Source organism: Ailuropoda melanoleuca, chromosome 5 (assembly GCF_002007445.2).
Source record: "Ailuropoda melanoleuca isolate Jingjing chromosome 5, ASM200744v2, whole genome shotgun sequence".
Taxonomy (NCBI): Eukaryota; Metazoa; Chordata; class Mammalia; order Carnivora; family Ursidae; genus Ailuropoda; species Ailuropoda melanoleuca.
Window position 1 is genome coordinate 112,322,301 of NC_048222.1, and position 19,606 is coordinate 112,341,906.

General features: G+C 35.2%; 1 protein-coding gene across 9 annotated transcripts in view; it reads left to right on the forward strand.

The window, feature by feature from the left end:
* INPP4B (inositol polyphosphate-4-phosphatase type II B) overlaps positions 1-19,606 on the forward strand; it is a 753,420-nt gene that overhangs the window by 591,915 nt on the left and 141,899 nt on the right. For all 9 annotated transcript variants that reach the window (XM_034661577.1, XM_034661575.1, XM_034661579.1 and 6 more), the window contains one exon: positions 6,848-6,956. In XM_034661577.1, the coding sequence (XP_034517468.1) occupies positions 6,848-6,956 (109 nt within the window). The remainder of the gene's footprint in view (positions 1-6,847; positions 6,957-19,606) is intronic.

Below are 19,606 nucleotides of genomic sequence, written 5' to 3' on the forward strand. Positions count from 1 at the left end.
CTGTGCTGAAACACATTGCTACTTTTTACTTGCCTATTTGAAGTGTATTCTATGAAGTTCAAAAGTAAAGAATATTTGGGAAACTCTTCTGTGTTTTAGTTACTGGTACCTTTACCCTTGAAAACATATAACTATGTTAGGAAATTGGCTCCCTTTCTCGTCTTATTTTTTTCAAATCCTGATTGTTGTGCTGCTAATTGTTATGTAAATTTTCCCTAGAATTTCATATTCCCAATCTGCTTTATTGTTAACTTTCTTTTGGTATCTTGTTTAAAGTGATAGTGAATGGTAAATAAAATGATAAAAATTATAATTTAATGAAATAATGTGGGTTTGTTGTTAAGATAGATAGATAGATAGATAGATAGATAGATAGATAGATAGAGGTGTGTGTGTGTGTGTGTACAAGTTAGTATGCAGTACATGTATATACTTCCTGCCTCTGGCACTGAAAGAATTGAAAGCAGTAACAATAAGCATAACTAACCCCACTATTTGATTTCTTTAAAAAAAAAAAAGATTTTATTTATTTATTTATTTGAGAGAGAGAGCAGGAGCATGGGAAAGGGCAGAGGGACAAACAGACTCCCCACTGAGCACTGAGCCCAATGCCTAGCTCAATCTCAGGGTCCTGAGATCATGACCTGAGCTGAAGTCAGATACTTATCTGACTGACCCACCCAGACACCCCCAGTATTTGATTTCTAGACACCATTCTCCAGTAAAAAGAGCTAGGGTTCTTTGGAAAACTGGTTGATTCTAGAGCTGAGGCAAGGAAAATATAAGATGAGTCTACAGTATCTGGTGGCTCTAGAAAGTAAGAAAGTGCTCAAGAAACATACAACGATGATGACAACAAATGAGGAGGTGACATACATAAATAGCACAAGCTCCAACTGAAGGAGTTCCCAGTGGACAAAGCTAGAACAACTTGAACATAAAGATAGGGTTAGATCACAAACCAAGGGACGAAATACCCATGAGCCCATATTAATGTTAAATAACTGAGGGGCACCTAGGTGGCTCAGTCGGTTAAGTGGCCAGCTCTTGATTTCAGCTCAGGTCATGATCTCGGGCTCCTGGGTTCAAGCCCCATGTGGGGCTCCACACTCAGCAGGGAGTCTGCTTGAGGATTTTCTCTCCCTTTCCCTTTGCCTCTCCCCCTACTCATACGCTCTCTCTCTCTCCATCTCTCAAATGAATAAATAAATCTTTAAAAATAAATAAATAAATAACTGAATATATAAAATAAAGGAGAAAGGAAATGCAAAATCACCATCCAACCACAGCAGTAATAATTGCCACAGGCAAGATTTATCAATAGATGCTAAAATTAGTGGGTGCAAGTCTAAAAAGAAACAGGATATTGCATTGTCTTAAAATATGTCTCTAAATATTTAGTAACTTTACAGTGGAGGATCAACTGTAGGTAGTGGCAGTCATTACTTTGACTAATGCATCAAGGTTAACATCAAATAATATATATCGACTTAACATACTCCCTTTTATAACACACTGAGAAGGGCATATAGCCTCCATAGTATCCTACTCAGTAGTGCAGAACTTCAGTCTAATTATGAGAAAACATAAGACAAACCCAAATTGAAAGACACTCTACAAAATAACTGACCAGTAATCTTCAAAAGGGTCAAGGTCAAAAATGAATGACTGAGAAACTGTCATAGATTGGAGGAGAATACCTGACAGCTACATGAAATGTAGAATTCTGGACTGGATCCTGAAAGGGCAAAGGATGTTAGTGGAAAGACCAATCCTAACACATTATCTACTTTATTTAATGGTGTAATACAAAATTCATTTCTTAGTTTTGATAATCTATGATTATGTAAGATATTAACATAGGAAGCATGAGTGAAGGGTATACAGAAGTCTGTCCTAATTTTGCAACAACTCTGGAAATCCAAAATTATCTGGAAAATTTCAAAAGTATTTAAACAATAAATATGTTTTTGTATTTTAACAAAAGTTATATATATTTCAGCTATGTAACGTGATATTTTGCTATACATACCTAGTGGATGATTACTATATCTAAGCTAATTAACATATTCGTCTCCTCACAGAGTTACTGGTTTTTTGCTTTTTTTTTCTGAATTCAAATTTTATAGAAACATTGACAGCAATTTAGTCATAAACTTTTTTTTATTGTATTAAGAATATCTAACGTAAGATCTAACCTCTTACAAAATGTTAAGTGTACAACACCTTATTGTTGACTGTAGGTACAATGTTGTATATCAGTTGTCTAGAGCTATTTATCTTGCTTGACTGAAGCTCTATACCATTTGATTAGTAACTTTGCTTTTCCTTCTTCTCCAGCCCTTGGTAAGCAGCATTCCACTTTTCGTTTCTATTTATTTGATACTTACTTAATTCTAGGTACCTCACACAAGTAGAGTCGCACATTATTTGTCTTTCTGCAGCTTATTTCACTTAATACCCTCAGGGATTATCCATACTGTCACATAATACAGAAGTTTCTTCTCTTTTAAATCTGGATAGTATCCCATCGTACATATACAGCACATTTTCTTTATCCATTCATCCACTAATGGACATTTAGGTTGTTTCCACATCTTGCCTATTATGAATAGGGCTTACATGAATAGAGGTGCTCATATCTCTCTGAGATCCTGATTTCAGTTCTTTTGTATAAATACCCAGAACTGGGATTGCTGAACCATGGTAGTTATATTTTTAATTATTTTAGGAACCTTCGTGATATTTCCCATAGCATCTGCACCATTTGCATTTCCTAACAGTGTGCAAAGATTCCAATTTGTCCACATCATGGCTAACACTCACTGTCTTTTGTTTTTTTTATAATAACCATTTTTACAGGTGTGAGATGGCATCTCATTGTAGTTTTGATTTGCATTTTCCTGATGATTAATAACCTTTAATATTTTTTCATATACCTGTTGGCCATTTGTATGTCTTCTTTGGCAAAATGTCTATTCAAGCCTTTAGCCCATTTTTTAGTCAGGTGATTAGTTTTACTATGGAGTTGTAGGAGTTTATTATATATTTTGGAGATTAACTTCTCATTAGATATGGTTTGCCAATATTTTCTCCTCTTCTATATGTTGCCTTTTTAGTCTATTGTTTCCTTACCTATGCAGAAGCTTTTTAGTTTGATGTAGTCCTGCTTGTTTTTGTTGCTTATACTTTTAGTGTCATATCTACAAAATCACTGTAAAGACCAATTATCATAAAACTTTTCCTCTATGTTTTTTTCTAGGAGTTTTACACTTTTAGGTCTTATGTCTATGTCTTTAATCCATTTTGAGTTGACTTTTGTGCATGCTATAGGACAAGGGTCTAATTTCATTCTTTTGCATGTGAATAATCATATATTCTCTTTGTTCTTTTATAGAATATGGATGGATATGTATTCATCCCCATCCTATCTATCTATAAAACATATATATATATATATGTATATATATATATGTATATATACACACACACACACCTATCTACCTCAGATTCCAATATGCTTTTTCTGGATAGTGTATATAATTTTTGTTTATTTTTTCAATTAAGAATAATAATACCTTATATATTCTATAAAGACATATAATACAAACTGAATTGAGCCTCAGAATATTTGTTTATTTATTGACATTTATGGAACACCTTCAACATGGATGATGTTGAGGCATTTGAATGTTCTTCTGTTAATATTTGAAATATATGTGGAGGGGTGTAAGTATCGAAGCCTGTGTTTTGGGCCGAGTGACGACTGAACGGCCATCCATATGGGACGGTGATGTACTGCACCGCACTATGCATGCAGGGAGGCTAAGACTGAAGTGACAGTAGTAATCCTGACAAGATATGAGGAAGATCAGAATTAAGATAAGGATAATCAACAGTGATAAGAAAGAATAAAATTTGATAGTAGAGTTGTTAGAACTGATCAGTTACAATGTTGAGGGAAAGAAAGAAATTGAAAATGATCTTGATATCTTGAGAATTTTATGGGAAGACTTAAAGGGATGTCCTGTCTGTATTGGTCATGGGGATCCGGGGAGGGAGAGCAGGTGGAACCAGTTAGAATGAGAAAAGCTTAATAGCTGATTGAAATTCAGAAATGTTCAGAAGGCATTAGGAATTGGATTATTTAATGTGTGGAAAGGGTCAAAACTAGCCAGAGATAGAGATTTTGTGGGCTTTGGTAAAAATATAGTGTTAAAACTCTGAAAGGGATGAGCTCATAAACAGAACATAGAGTGGAAACAAGTAAAAGTCAGAACTTTGGATATAAAAGAACTTGTTTATAATTTTGAAAATTCTTTTTTATAGTTGGATACAAGAAACACACACACCTTCATTTAGATTTAAAAAGAATCAACTCTTTATTATGAAGAATGGACAATATTTGAGCAACTCTCTTCCTTAACTTGCTGCTTCCAAGTTTCATGATTCCTTCATAGGTGACTAGAATTCCCCCAAGCAGAGTGGATGAACAAAGAGAAAATTTCTGCTCCTAGAAAGTAGCTTTGGAAAATGCTGTAGGTGAATTGAAGAGACAGATTCATGAGGAAACTAGTGCAACTGAAGTTTGGGGCTCTTTCTGTGTATGGACCTCTTACGAAATCCTGCACGGTGCCCTTAGCAACTTGTTTGTGGTCAGGTGTTTTGCAAATTTTACAAAAATAAGCTTTTAACCTCCATCAGTTAAGACTGTTCTTGCTAATCTGATTTCCCCTTCCCTCATTATTCCCCTCTTGCTAGGTGGTGTTGGAGAGGCCACAAACTTTTTTGAATCCAGTGATAGTCTACAGGCAATTAAAAAAAAAAAAATTCAGTTAGGAATGCATGTAGTTGGGGCTTAGTGGGACATATGTATAAGTTTTTAGTCACTTCTGTGTATTGTTTGTGTGGTTGGTCACCCAGGGTTCAGCAGAAATGCAGCATATTTTATGGCACCCTCACCGGGGATTTTCTTTCTGCATTTACTTTAGATTAACACAGGAACTGATTCTATTCAGAAGACTGAGCCTCAGTATTACTTTCCTTTTCAGACCGAAAAGTGTATTTTCATGGTAAATAAGCAGAACTTAAAATATCATCTTTCTTTGCTTCGTTGGTAGGATTACTTCCTATAGGGAAAATAATCATAGGTAATAGTTTTTTAAAATTTTAATTAAATTTAATTAAATTTTAAATTTTAACTACTTTCAAGTTCATTATCTACCTGAGGTAACTGAGACATAGAGAGATTAAGTAACTTTCCTAATGCTGCACAGCTCTTAAGTGGCAGAGCTGGGATCCAGAGTGAGGGACTCAGGCTCCAGTCACAAATTTAAACCCCTGGCTCTCCATCCCTGGATTAGAAGTCGGAAGACTGTGGTTGTAAGGTCTTTGGAACTTTAGGCAAAGCAGGTCATTTCTCAAGGTTCTCAGAGTCCTTATCAGACAAAGAAGGTGGACTGGAATTTAGTGTTGGTAACTTTTGGGTCTTCACAGGACCATTTGAGAAAGCTGTGACCCTTTTCCACGAAGTAGAACAGAGATACTTATACAGTTTGCATATATTTATGGACTCCCCGAAACACTTTTCTTAAACGTAGATTAAAATCTCCTGGATGAAGAAGTCTTTAAATTTCATGTAAATCTAATATTCTGCTATATTAAGAAAAACTAACTTTTAGTTTATTAGTGACTTTTTAAAAGGGCAAGAGATTACCACTGTAACAATGTATTGAGTGGCTTTTCAGTAAGTGCCTTATTGATGGGTTGCTTTGGGTTACATTCTGTTTTTTTTTTTTTCTTTCTGTATTGTTTTGTTTTGTTTGTGTGACCTTGAGTTCTCTCAGTGCTGCTGAAGTCTTTCATTTGAAGACATTTTTTATTAAGAAAAATATTTCAGGTACATTTGGATTGAATCAGTGTAAAGAAGTTACAGTGTTTACCTGAAGCTAATAAAATAATTTATGTTTTCCCTGTAAATGAGAACTGAAAAACAACCAGTGTCGATACCAAAATCAATTTGAAAAGGATCTACTATGAAATTAGGTTTCTCAAATAAAATGTAGTTTAACAAGGGATGTTCACTCTGTCTTCCTTCTTATGGGGATACTTTTCATTAGAAGGTAAAAATGATGCTGTGTTTTGAAGCCATAAACTTAATATGTATCAAACTTGATGGCTTTCAAGATCAAAGGATTGAGTTTCAATTTAAGTGTATGGATTTTTTATTAAAAAAAAAACAAAGTATCTCAGTGAAAAATAGATCTAGAGACATTTCGTGTATTCTTTCTATGTCATCTAAGAAAATTGCAAAAGCATGCATTTAAAACTGGGTTAGATTTAGTATACACAGACAGGAAACTACTCTGTATAGATTTTTTAAAAATGCACTAGTACTGTTCTGCCCTTGAGCCAAGATGAATTAATATTTTGGTTCTTTTCTCTGTAAATTTTCTCTGTAAAGATTGTTCGTTATTGTTGAATTTCAATATGATCGCAAATTAAATGATGCAAAACTCAATAAAGGAATATACACAAAAGACCAATTAACATGTTATCTCAGTAAGTATATGGAAGAATGAGGGAACATACTGTTCCACACAGTAGCATATAATTAAGATGTAGTCATAAATCAAAGAAATATTATAACTTGTTTGGGTGCACAGGTGTCTTTTAGAAAGATTGATTAGCTCCTCTTGCCCCCTTGAGATGAGAGTTCATAGTTATTCCTGCAAAATTAAACAGAATAATTTCTCAAACTTCCCACAGTGTGTATGCTTCAATGCAGATAGCATGCTGGAGACAAATGTTTGCAAAGTGTTCATCTCCTTGTCCGTTCCTGTTCCAGATGCTCTCTACGATGTCATCACTGTGGGAGCCCCAGCTGCCCATTTTCAGGGATTTAAGAATGGTGGTCTTCGGAAACTACTCCATAGATTTGAAATGGAAAGAAGAAAGTAAGTGACGAAAAGATGCTTTAATGATATTATCTTCCCTTTGAGGAAGTTTGTTTATAGGTTAGGATGAAGAAGCTTGGTCCATCACAACGAATAGTTCTTGACATCTCCAACCCATTACGTAACTTAAAGTTGTCAAATGTCCAAAAAAATACTTGAACAGAAATTAAATTAGAATAAACGAAATGCCTGACTGTATTGCTTATGGAGTAGCACTATGCTGGCAGAAAAATCTTCTGGAAACCATGCTACCAAAAAATCGATGTATTCTAGTATCGACTATGGCTCATTCAATGGAATGGTATTCATGTGGAGATTTGGTTGAAAATGGTCTATTTTAACTGTGAAGCCAAAGACATTTGGTGGAGAGCATGAGTCCTAATTTATGACTTAGATCCTGCTAGTGATTTGCACTGTGGCCTAAGGCCAGGCACATAACTGACTATCATTTGATTGTGTCATTTGAAAAAGAGACATCAGTATAGAACTTTATCTGTTGAATGGTGAGATTAAGAGAGAAATCTTGTATTCCTTAGGGACAAGGCATGATGAAAAAACCAAAGTATTATCACTGTCATTTATAATTTTTTATACTTTCTCAATTTTTTGTGTGTTCGGTTACTTTAAAATATTGCATCAGTAGTTTATCCCCAACGTACTGACCCCCACATACTGAGCTTCCTGTAATAAGCCTATACTCATGTAAAACATAAAGAGTGTTACTCAGATGTGAAGGGTAACTTTCCTTTCCTTTTCAAGTCATTACTCTATATGGATTACGATCCCAAATTTTGAAAATTAGGGGACAATAGTTATTCTTAGTCATAGTTGGTTTAGTAATACTATTAGAAAATCTGAGTGGCAAAACTAGAATTTTTTAAAAAGTTTTATCACATAACACATTTGTTATTCAGTGTCCCGATATTCAGGAAGAAAGCATTAAAGTAAGTTAAAATTGGGGTGCCTGGGTGGCTCAGCTGGTTGAACTTCTGTCTCGATTTCAGCTCCGGTCATGATCTCAGGGTCCTGAGATGGAGCCCCGCCTTGGACTCCGTGCTCGGGGGAGGAGTCCGCTTGAGATTCTCGCTCTCCCTCATCCTTTGCCTCTCCCCCTGCTGGCGGTGTCTCTCTAAATAAAAACAAACAAACAAACAATCTTTAAAGCAAGTTAGAATTGAATAATATACTGNCCGTGCTCGGGGGAGGAGTCCGCTTGAGATTCTCGCTCTCCCTCATCCTTTGCCTCTCCCCCTGCTGGCGGTATCTCTCTAAATAAAAACAAACAAACAAACAATCTTTAAAGCAAGTTAGAATTGAATAATATACTATTATANCGCTCTCCCTCATCCTTTGCCTCTCCCCCTGCTGGCGGTGTCTCTCTAAATAAAAACAAACAAACAAACAATCTTTAAAGCAAGTTAGAATTGAATAATATACTGTTAATATATAAACGAATAGTATATATATTTTTTCTTGTTTTAAGGAAATTGACTTTGGGGGTTGCCTGGGTGGCTCAGTCTAATAAGCTTTCGGCTCTTGATTTCAGCTCAGGTCATGATCTCTAGGTTGTGAGATGAGCCTCACATTGCATTCCACACTGGGCCTGAGGCCTGCTTAAGATATTCTCTCTCTCTCTCTACCCCTCACCCTCCTCCCACTCACATGCTTGCTTTCTCACTCTCTCTTTCTCTCACTAAAAAAGCATGCAAGCATGCAAGGAAAGAAGGAAGGAAGGAAAGAGAAAGAAATTGACTTTGGTACAATACTATTGATTTAGATATAATCCTCATTCAGATTACTTCAGGTTTTATTTTTGTGTTTGTTTAGTTGGTTGAAAGAGCATAGATAGAGTTCTATGATATTTTAACACAGGTGTAGATTAGAGTAACTATCATCAAAGTAATCATAAAGGACTATTCCATTACCACCAAGGAACTCTCTCAGGTGATCCCTTAATAGTCACATCTCCCCCAAAACCCTCTGCTGCAGAAAGTTATTCTGTTGCCTTATTATTTCTGCAGGGAGTAGAAACAGCATTGCAACCAGGGGCTCTGAGGGGAGAGGCACCTTCTATTTAATTCATGGAGGCTGGAAGTCAGTTATCACAGACCTCATGGAGAAAGGATACCATCTCTTTGCTGAAATGGGAATGGGGGTGGAATACAGGTTTCTGTCCCTGGGCTCAACCAAGGAGGGGAGTTTCTCACTGACCCCTTGCTGCACCATTATTTGAGTGGGAAGGCAACCTGCCATTTTTGTGATATCACCCCTAGAATAGACAAGTATGATTAAAAGTTTTCTGTTCTGTTTGGCCACCCTTTACTAGTTGTTTGGCTTTTGTTCGATGCCATTTTTACCTGGCATTTTGCATTGCTGGGATATATGAGACAAGGAAAAAAATACAAAGACAAAAACTATGGAACTCGCTGTAATGTTATTCCTTAAGTCTCAAGCCACCTAGTTAATCTGCCTTCATTTTTGCACCTCTTAGATTCCTCTGATAAATGACTTATAAATGACTTACAGAGTGGTTTTTTCTGATTAGAGAGGTAAAATAGATTGTGTTTACTCCATCTTGCCTGGAACTAGAAGTCTCTAAACTTGAGAATTCACTAATCTATTTGCTTTTCTCAATCAAATGTTAAGAGTTCATAACACAGTTAAAAGACTGAAAACTGTCCATAGGGCACATAAAATCTAGTTGAGCATATAAAGAGTTGGCATGTGATGATACATGGCGCCTAACCATGTAACTTACTAAAATATTACTATATGCTGCTATGAAAGGGAATGTTGAGTTGTGCGGTTAGCTTCTGAATAATATTTTTTTGAGTTTTAAATACCTCCATGAATGTCGGAAGTTTTTACTATTCTTCACCTCTCACTGGGATGTTTATATACACATAATCACACACAGACACGTACATACACACACACACACACACACACACACACACCGCTTTCCAGGATCAAATTTAAAATAAAAGACAAAAGAGCATCCAATGCTTATAAACATTGATTTGCTTTGGGTTTTTCATATGTGTTATATATCCCACTGTATTACTAATGACTTTATTGATAAAATGCAATGAAGTTTTTTAATTAAAAAAAAACAATTTGGTGTGGATCTCAAAGTACTCCATAGGGCAGAGATGTAGGACAAGTATGACTTGCTGGAGCAATACACAAATGAGCATGGTTTCAGCCAGTCCATCAAGTTAAGAGGTGATCTAAACAAAGACTTCCAGCCTAAAGTGACATCATACTATGCAAATTACTTTTCTGCAGGCTTTTTCAACAACAAATATTGCATTTGTCAATCAAAAGCAGTAACAGAGAAGTAAATATGACTATATGAAATGAGTAACTGAGACTAACACATTACTTACATTTGACAGTGCAAAAACGCACGTTAAGTGAAGGAATTTTCGTCACCTCTGTCTTTTGATACTTCCCCAAAAGACAGCCAAATATTTTAGGCCACTGTTTTAGGGGAGCTGCCATAGCTGTTTCACTACTTCACATTCATTTATTTTCTTCTCAGCGACACTAATGAAATATTGTCATCTGAGAACACATGTAATTTATGTGTCTGTTCCTCAGGGATCTGTTTTTTGATGAACACATTGACCACATAATGAAAAGGGTTTTAGTATAAGAAAGCTTTGCTTATAGGGGTGCCTGGGAGGCTCAGTTGGTTAAACCTCTGACTCTTGATTTCAGCTCAGGTCATGATCACAAAGTCTTGGGATCAAGCCCCACATCGGGCTCTGCACTCCAAGCAGAATCTGCTTGTCCCTCTCCCTTTGCTTCTTCCCCCTCCCCCTGCTCATGTCCTCCCTCACTCTCTTTCTCTCTCAAATAAATAAATAAAATCTTTTTAAAAAGCAAACCTTGCTTAGAGTATTCATATAATGTAATTTAGATCACATAAAAATGCTTTTTAAAAGCTACAAGATAATTAATTAGGACGAGTGATCTTTTTAAAGTACAAATGTCTGAGTATATTACTCCTCTGCTCAGAAACCTTCAGGGAGTCCACAGTCATCCACTGGGCATTCAAAACATCTGTGATCTCACGCCACCAACTTTCTACTTTCATCTGTTTTCATCTTCCCACTATTTTCTGTTTCTTTCTGTCAAAACCATACGCATAATCCTATTCAAGATTCCACGCATCATCCATCCTAATATTCTACCCTCTCCATTACGTCTTCCTGATTTCCCAAGTTGATTTCACTCTCTGTCCTAGTATTTTATTTTTACTCTCCTTATAGACTTATTAGATCAGAGTTCTGATGTATTAGGTTTGGTCTCATCTGATACTTCTGAAACAGTTTGTGATTTCCTTAATGAAGAGATATCCTCTTGAAATTTGGGTCTTCTGGAGTACCCCACAGAATTTTTGGCATACAAGTTTAAATTCAGCAGGCATTGGAATTCACATATGAATCAGATACAGTCTCTGATTTAAAGTGCTGAAGACACCAGTGGGAGATCAAGTTTCACAAATAATAATAATACAATAAGATCAGTATTACATAAAGTAGGGCTTCTCAATCTTGACTGCATATTACGATTACCTTTGGAGCTTTAAAACATTTTATCTTTGCCAAGATATCACCCCAGACAAATTTAGTGAAAGTCATGGGAATGGAGCCCAGGTATGGGTATGTTTTAAAAGCTTCCCAGGTAAGAATAATGTGTAGCTAGAGAGAGATGTGAGTGAATAGTGCTGGGAGAAGACAGGAAGGGTGTGGAGAATAGAAACAGGAATAGTGACACAGATGAGTTGAACTTGAAAAATTTTCAACGTAGAATCTCAATTGGTTTGTATCAGGAAGAAAGAAAATCTATGCAAAGTGATATTTTTCTTTCTTACAGATATATAAGTAATATCTGTTGATATAAGGAAGAAAAATACTACAATTTGCTTACTGGAAATTTCTGTTTAAAGAATCCCAAACTCATTAATAGTTGCAAAACAAACCCAAAAATGGGAGTAAAGCTATAATAATTTTGATCTGAGAGAACTTGGGCCTCAGTAACACGTGAACAAATAAATCCAAGCATATTATAAGGGTTTTCATGCTGTAAGCATGAGATTTTTCTGAGACAAAAACCTTAATTGCGCACGTATTTTTCTAAAAGACCAAAATTAGGATGTTTGTAAGCCATGTATTCAGTTGTTACATCAAACACTATGTGTTCCTGGAGTCAGTGATTGACCTGGAAGCTCTTTAAAGCTTGTGGATTCCTCCCTCAAAATAGGATCAATTCTTTACGTTTGTTATTGCTGAAAAGAAAGGGAGAAATTGCCACAACAACACATATTTTTCCTGCTTTGATCATTTCTGATTTCAGCAGGAATTTCAGACTCAGCCGGAACTTTGACTAAGTAGGATCATGACCTGAAAGCATAACCCTTTCCTTAAGATGGAAAAGCACCTCATGAAAACCAAGAGCATGTATAAAGGAGAAAAAGTGCCGGTGAAGGACAATGTCAGCTCTTGTTTGAGGCTATTAATTCCCTGTGATCTGCCTATTCTTTTGGAGCGAACTCAGAACTAACTCCCTACAAATGATCTAAAATCACGTGCCTGCGGACATGTCCTGGTGTTTCCAGCCCTCCCCTCGTCTGTTCCAGTTAGGAATATAGTCAACATTTACTACCCCACAATTTCAAACAGAAAAAAGAAAAAGATCACTTGGAAAAAAATGAAGTAAAATTTTTCTCACAGGAATATTGTAGGCTCTCCTTGAGCCTGCAACAACCTGAGTCTGTATTAGAATTTGGGGGAATTTTCTGAAGGAAAGTAGTTCGTTAATACAAAGAGTTAAACAAACCAGTCTTACCTTTATGAGATCAATGGTTGTATAATCATAGGACAAAAACTCTGAGGAAAATTTTCCTATTATAAGGAAAAATACAAGTAAATGTTTCCTCATTCTCTATTATAAATAGAAGACTTCTTGGATAAAAGGAAAAATATTGCTTTAGGGAAGGAAGCTCTGTGTAGCCTACAGTGTAGCAGGCTTTCAATAAGCCAGAAATGGGAACTGGATGCAAAACCTCATACCACTACCTCTGATACATATATTCCTCTAATAGAATCACTAACCACTGCTTAATTCGGGAAGACAAAACATACATTAACATTTTTAGTTAGTAATATAAAGCTGAGATGTCTAAGCAAAACTGTCAGTTTTCCAACTTACCCCTTTTTGCAGTCTCTCCTGTAACCAGTAGTTAGCAAAATAGTTGTTTTAAACCCTTCATTTTCATACTTAAGACTAAGATTCTCATTTATTTATGAGAGGGAATGAGTGATTCAGATTTATTCAGTGAAAGCAGTAAGACTGCAACCATGATTTGATTTGGAGACCAATTTTTTTTTTTTCCTACTGAACTTCTTTCTCTGTCTTTAGCTTGACATCTGGATTTCTCTCAGAAACTTGTCTTGTCATTCACTAGCAGAGCAATTTAGTCTGAGATCACAATTCTGTTTAGTATTTCCGTGCTCCAATAGATCATGTCATGTATCTTTCCAGTAGATATATTTTGATGTTTCAGTAATCTATTTTTTTTAAAGATTTTTTTATTTATTTATTCGACAGAGTTAGAGACAGCCAGCGAGAGAGGGAACATAAGCAGGGAGAGTGGGAGAGGAAGAAGCAGGCTCCCAGCGGAGGAGCCTGACATGGGGCTCGATCCCATAACGCCGGGATCACGCCCTGAGCCGAAGGCAGATGCTTAACCACTGTGCCACCCAGGTGCCCCTCAGTAATCTATATTTTAAAACATATTTTCTATTAATAATTTTCTTTTTTTAATTTTTAATTCCAGTATAGTTATCATACAGTGTAATATTAGTTTCAAGTGTAAGATATAGTGAATCAACACTTTCGTACATCACCCTGTGCTCGTCACAAGTGCCCTCCTTAATCCCCATCAGCTATTTAACTCATCCCCACACCCGCCTCCTCTCTGGTAACCATCAGTTTGTTCTTTATAATAAAGAGTCTACTTCTTGGTTTGTCTCTTGATCTCTTTTTTTTTTTCCCTTTGCTCATTTGTTTTGTTTCTTAAATTCCACATATGAGCGAAATGATAGGTATTTGTCTTTCTATGACAGGCTTATTTTGCTTAGCTTTATACTTTCAATTATCCATGTCTTTGGAAATGGCAAGATTTCATTCTTTTTTATGGCTGAATAATATTCCATTGTATAAATATACCACTTCTTTCTTTATTCATCTATCAATGGACACTTGGGCTGCTTCTATAACTTGGCCATTATAAATAATGCTGCTATAAACATAAGGTTAAGTATATCCTTTCAAATTAGTATTTGTTGTTTTTGAGTAAATACCCAGTAGTGTGATTACTGGATTATAGGGTAGTTCTGTTTTTAACTTTTTGAGGAATCTCCTTACTTTCTTCTACAGTGATTACACCAACAGTGCAAGCGGGTTCCTTTTCCTCTGCATCCTCACCAACACTCATTGTTTCTTGTGTTTTCAATTTTAGCCATTTGAACAAGTGTGAGGTGATAGCTCATTGTGGTTTTGATTTGCCTTTCCCTGATGATGAATGATNTCTGAAGGAAAGTAGTTCGTTAATACAAAGAGTTAAACAAACCAGTCTTACCTTTATGAGATCAATGGTTGTGTAATCATAGGACAAAAACTCTGAGGAAAATTTTCCTATTATAAGGAAAAATACAAGNTCTGAAGGAAAGTAGTTCGTTAATACAAAGAGTTAAACAAACCAGTCTTACCTTTATGAGATCAATGGTTGTATAATCATAGGACAAAAACTCTGAGGAAAATTTTCCTATTATAAGGAAAAATACAAGTAAATGTTTCCTCATTCTCTATTATAAATAGAAGACTTCTTGGATAAAAGGAAAAATATTGCTTTAGGGAAGGAAGCTCTGTGTAGCCTACAGTGTAGCAGGNTTCCTGTCTTCTGCCCATTTTCTAATTGAATGATTTTGGTTTTAGGTGTATGTTTATTGGAAAATGTAGAAAAGTCAAAAGAAAGATTAAAATTACCTATAATCTCCCTCCTCAACAAGACAGTTACTAGTGGCATACAGATGTGGTCTCATCTAGTTTGTTTTTGCACATATAATTTACAGCTTTATTTTTTTCTTTTATAAACTTAAAAATTCCGAATGGCTTAGAAAATGGTTAATTCTTCAAAGTATATCAATTGAATNGCTTTCAATAAGCCAGAAATGGGAACTGGATGCAAAACCTCATACCACTACCTCTGATACATATATTCCTCTGATAGAATCACTAACCACTGCTTAATTCGGGAAGACAAAACATACATTAACATTTTTAGTTAGTAATATAGAGCTGAGATTTCTAAGCAAAACTGTCAGTTTTCCAACTTANACAGTTACTAGTGGCATACAGATGTGGTCTCATCTAGTTTGTTTTTGCACATATAATTTACAGCTTTATTTTTTTCTTTTATAAACTTAAAAATTCCGAATGGCTTAGAAAATGGTTAATTCTTCAAAGTATATCAGTTGAATGTTATACATTGAAAAAAAAAATCTGTGTTTGTGGTTCTTTGGAAGTCATGACCAATCCACCAAAGCTAGTCTATTTTAAAATATAAGTCTTATAGGTAATAGCTAAAATTCATGTCCTATTCACTTACAGATATATTTTCTTTCCTTTTGGAAAAAATATTTTATATCACACAAAAAAACCCACTCTATATCACACAGGACCTATGGAAATAAAGAGTAGGTATTAATAAAAGCCCTATCCTTTTTTCTTTTTTTCCTATTCCTTTTTTCTTTTGAACCAGCATCTGACAATACGTTATTTTCAAGGAGATAGCAGTTTCATTCTTTGTGTAGATGGTAATTTGATTCCTTGGAGGNCCCCTTTTTGCAGTCTCTCCTGTAACCAGTAGTTAGCAAAATAGTTGTTTTAAACCCTTCATTTTCATACTTAAGACTAAGATTCTCATTTATTTATGAGAGGGAATGAGTGATTCAGATTTATTCAGTGAAAGCAGTAAGACTGCAACCATGATTTGATTTGGAGACCAATTTTTTTTTTTTCCTACTGAACTTCTTTCTCTGTCTTTAGCTTGACATCTGGATTTCTCTCAGAAACTTGTCTTGTCATTCACTAGCAGAGCAATTTAGTCTGAGATCACAATTCTGTTTAGTATTTCCGTGCTCCAATAGATCATGTCATGTATCTTTCCAGTAGATATATTTTGATGTTTCAGTAATCTATTTTTTTTAAAGATTTTTTTATTTATTTATTCGACAGAGTTAGAGACAGCCAGCGAGAGAGGGAACATAAGCAGGGAGAGTGGGAGAGGAAGAAGCAGGCTCCCAGCGGAGGAGCCTGACATGGGGCTCGATCCCATAACGCCGGGATCACGCCCTGAGCCGAAGGCAGATGCTTAACCACTGTGCCACCCAGGTGCCCCTCAGTAATCTATATTTTAAAACATATTTTCTATTAATAATTTTCTTTTTTTAATTTTTAATTCCAGTATAGTTATCATACAGTGTAATATTAGTTTCAAGTGTAAGATATAGTGAATCAACACTTTCGTACATCACCCTGTGCTCGTCACAAGTGCCCTCCTTAATCCCCATTGGCTATTTAACTCATCCCCACACCCGCCTCCTCTCTGGTAACCATCAGTTTGTTCTTTATAATAAAGAGTCTACTTCTTGGTTTGTCTCTTGATCTCTTTTTTTTTTTCCCTTTGCTCATTTGTTTTGTTTCTTAAATTCCACATATGAGCGAAATGATAGGTATTTGTCTTTCTATGACAGGCTTATTTTGCTTAGCTTTATACTTTCAATTATCCATGTCTTTGGAAATGGCAAGATTTCATTCTTTTTTATGGCTGAATAATATTCCATTGTATAAATATACCACTTCTTTCTTTATTCATCTATCAATGGACACTTGGGCTGCTTCTATAACTTGGCCATTATAAATAATGCTGCTATAAACATAAGGTTGCGTATATCCTTTCAAATTAGTATTTGTTGTTTTTGAGTAAATACCCAGTAGTGTGATTACTGGATTATAGGGTAGTTCTGTTTTTAACTTTTTGAGGAATCTCCTTACTTTCTTCTACAGTGATTACACCAACAGTGCAAGCGGGTTCCTTTTCCTCTGCATCCTCACCAACACTCATTGTTTCTTGTGTTTTCAATTTTAGCCATTTGAACAAGTGTGAGGTGATAGCTCATTGTGGTTTTGATTTGCCTTTCCCTGATGATGAATGATACAGAGCATCTTTTCATGTGTCTTTTGGCCATCCGTATGTCCTCTTTGGAGAAATGTCTGTTCCTGTCTTCTGCCCATTTTCTAATTGAATGATTTTGGTTTTAGGTGTATGTTTATTGGAAAATGTAGAAAGGTCAAAAGAAAGATTAAAATTACCTGTAATCTCCCTCCTCAACAAGACAGTTACTAGTGGCATACAGATGTGGTCTCATCTAGTTTGTTTTTGCACATATAATTTACAGCTTTATTTTTTTCTTTTATAAACTTAAAAATTCCGAATGGCTTAGAAAATGGTTAATTCTTCAAAGTATATCAATTGAATGTTATACATTGAAAAAAAAAATCTGTGTTTGTGGTTCTTTGGAAGTCATGACCAATCCACCAAAGCTAGTCCATTTTAAAATATCAGTCTTATAGGTTATAGCTAAAATTCATGTCCTATTCACTTACAGATATATTTTCTTTCCTTTTGGAAAAAATATTTTATATCACACAAAAAAACCCACTCTATATCACACAGGACCTATGGAAATAAAGAGTAGGTATTAATAAAAGCCCTATCCTTTTTTCTTTTTTCCTATTCCTTTTTTCTTTTGAACCAGCATCTGACAATACGTTATTTTCAAGGAGATAGCAGTTTCATTCTTTGTGTAGATGGTAATTTGATTCCTTGGAGGTAAATATTCTTCCACCTATGATTTAGTCTTTCTCAGCCACTCTTAGCTCTCAGCTCAGTTCATCTTTAAGCAAATACAAAGCTGTGGGTGCTAAAACTATGTCCCAGGTTTTTCTTCTCCATGTGCACTTCCCTGCATGTAGCTAGCTCCCTGTATAGACAACATCAAATCTTCAAGAGAAAGTGGGTTTTTATCTCTATATATGTATAGTTTGGAATAGCAAGAAAATAAACTGTTTAAATAGTCATGTTGAGACTTGGACATACTGTACAAACGAATGATTAGGCTTGCACGGCATTGAACTACCTGTGATACAAGGGAATGGAAGGATTTTTCTAAGTTGCATATGATCCTAAATGAATTTGTAATGAAGTTTTTCTCCTTCTTTATTCTCTTTTTAACTATACAAAAATAAAATTTGCTTGTAGCACATGAATTTAAAGAATAAAGGAGCATATAAAATGAAAAGCCTACCTCTTCCAATATCTCTCCCTAGAATAAACCAATTAGAACAGCTAAATGTATTTCCATATATAATTTCTTCTAGGCTTCCAACCGTTTGAATTTTCAATGGCTATGACTCAGTCCACAAACTCAGGTTCATTGGAATGTAATGTTCTTGAATTTTCCATAACTAAGTTTAATTTTTTCTGGCTCCATTCTGGGTTAAGGCAGAAACTTTCATGTCAGACAATTCATAGACTCCACTCCCTACATGGATGGAATCATGGCTTGGGAACTTAGTAGCTTTGTTACATTAGTCAAACTGCCTCACCTCTCTATAACTTAGTTTCCTCATTTGTGGTGTGGAAATACTGCTTACCTCATAGGGTTGTTTTGAAGATTTGATGACTTCATATACACAAAACTTTTTGTAAGGGTGACTGGCACATAATGAGGGCCTAAAAGATATTAGCTATTATTTATGTAAAATACATAAACAAGTATATTTTCACTCGGAAAAATGTTTTGGTAATGCCTCATTTCAATTCATGTAGATCTCATTTTTTCTAAAATTAAGGTAGCATTTTACTGATTGAATGTAGCATAATTATCTAACCAATACAATATTGATGGTCATTTAGATTATTTCTAATTTTTTGTTATAACTACCTGTGTTCACAGGANTTTGAAGATTTGATGACTTCATATACACAAAACTTTTTGTAAGGGTGACTGGCACATAATGAGGGCCTAAAAGATATTAGCTATTATTTATGTAAAATACATAAACAAGCATATTTTCACTCAGAAAAATGTTTTGGTAATGCCTCATTTCAATTCATGTAGATCTCATTTTTTCTAAAATTAAGATAGCATTTTATTGATTGAATGTAGCATAATTATCTAACCAATACAATATTGATGGTCATTTAGATTATTTCTAATTTTTTGTTATAACTATCTGTGTTCACAGGATACACCCTTATTTTTATGTCCCTAAAAACTGTGAGCATTTCTTTTTTGGTGAACTCCTAAAAGTGGAATTTGTTAGTTGAGGGGGTTAAATTTTAGAGATGCTGCCATGTTTTCCTCCAAAAAAGTTGTATCAATGTACATAAAATGCCTAATTGTGCACATATTCTCAAGCTCTGGGTTTCTGACACCATCTCTGTGTGAAGCCCAGATATGGCTCATGAGGTCCAGACATGCATTTACAACCTCCTAGCAGACAGCTTTACA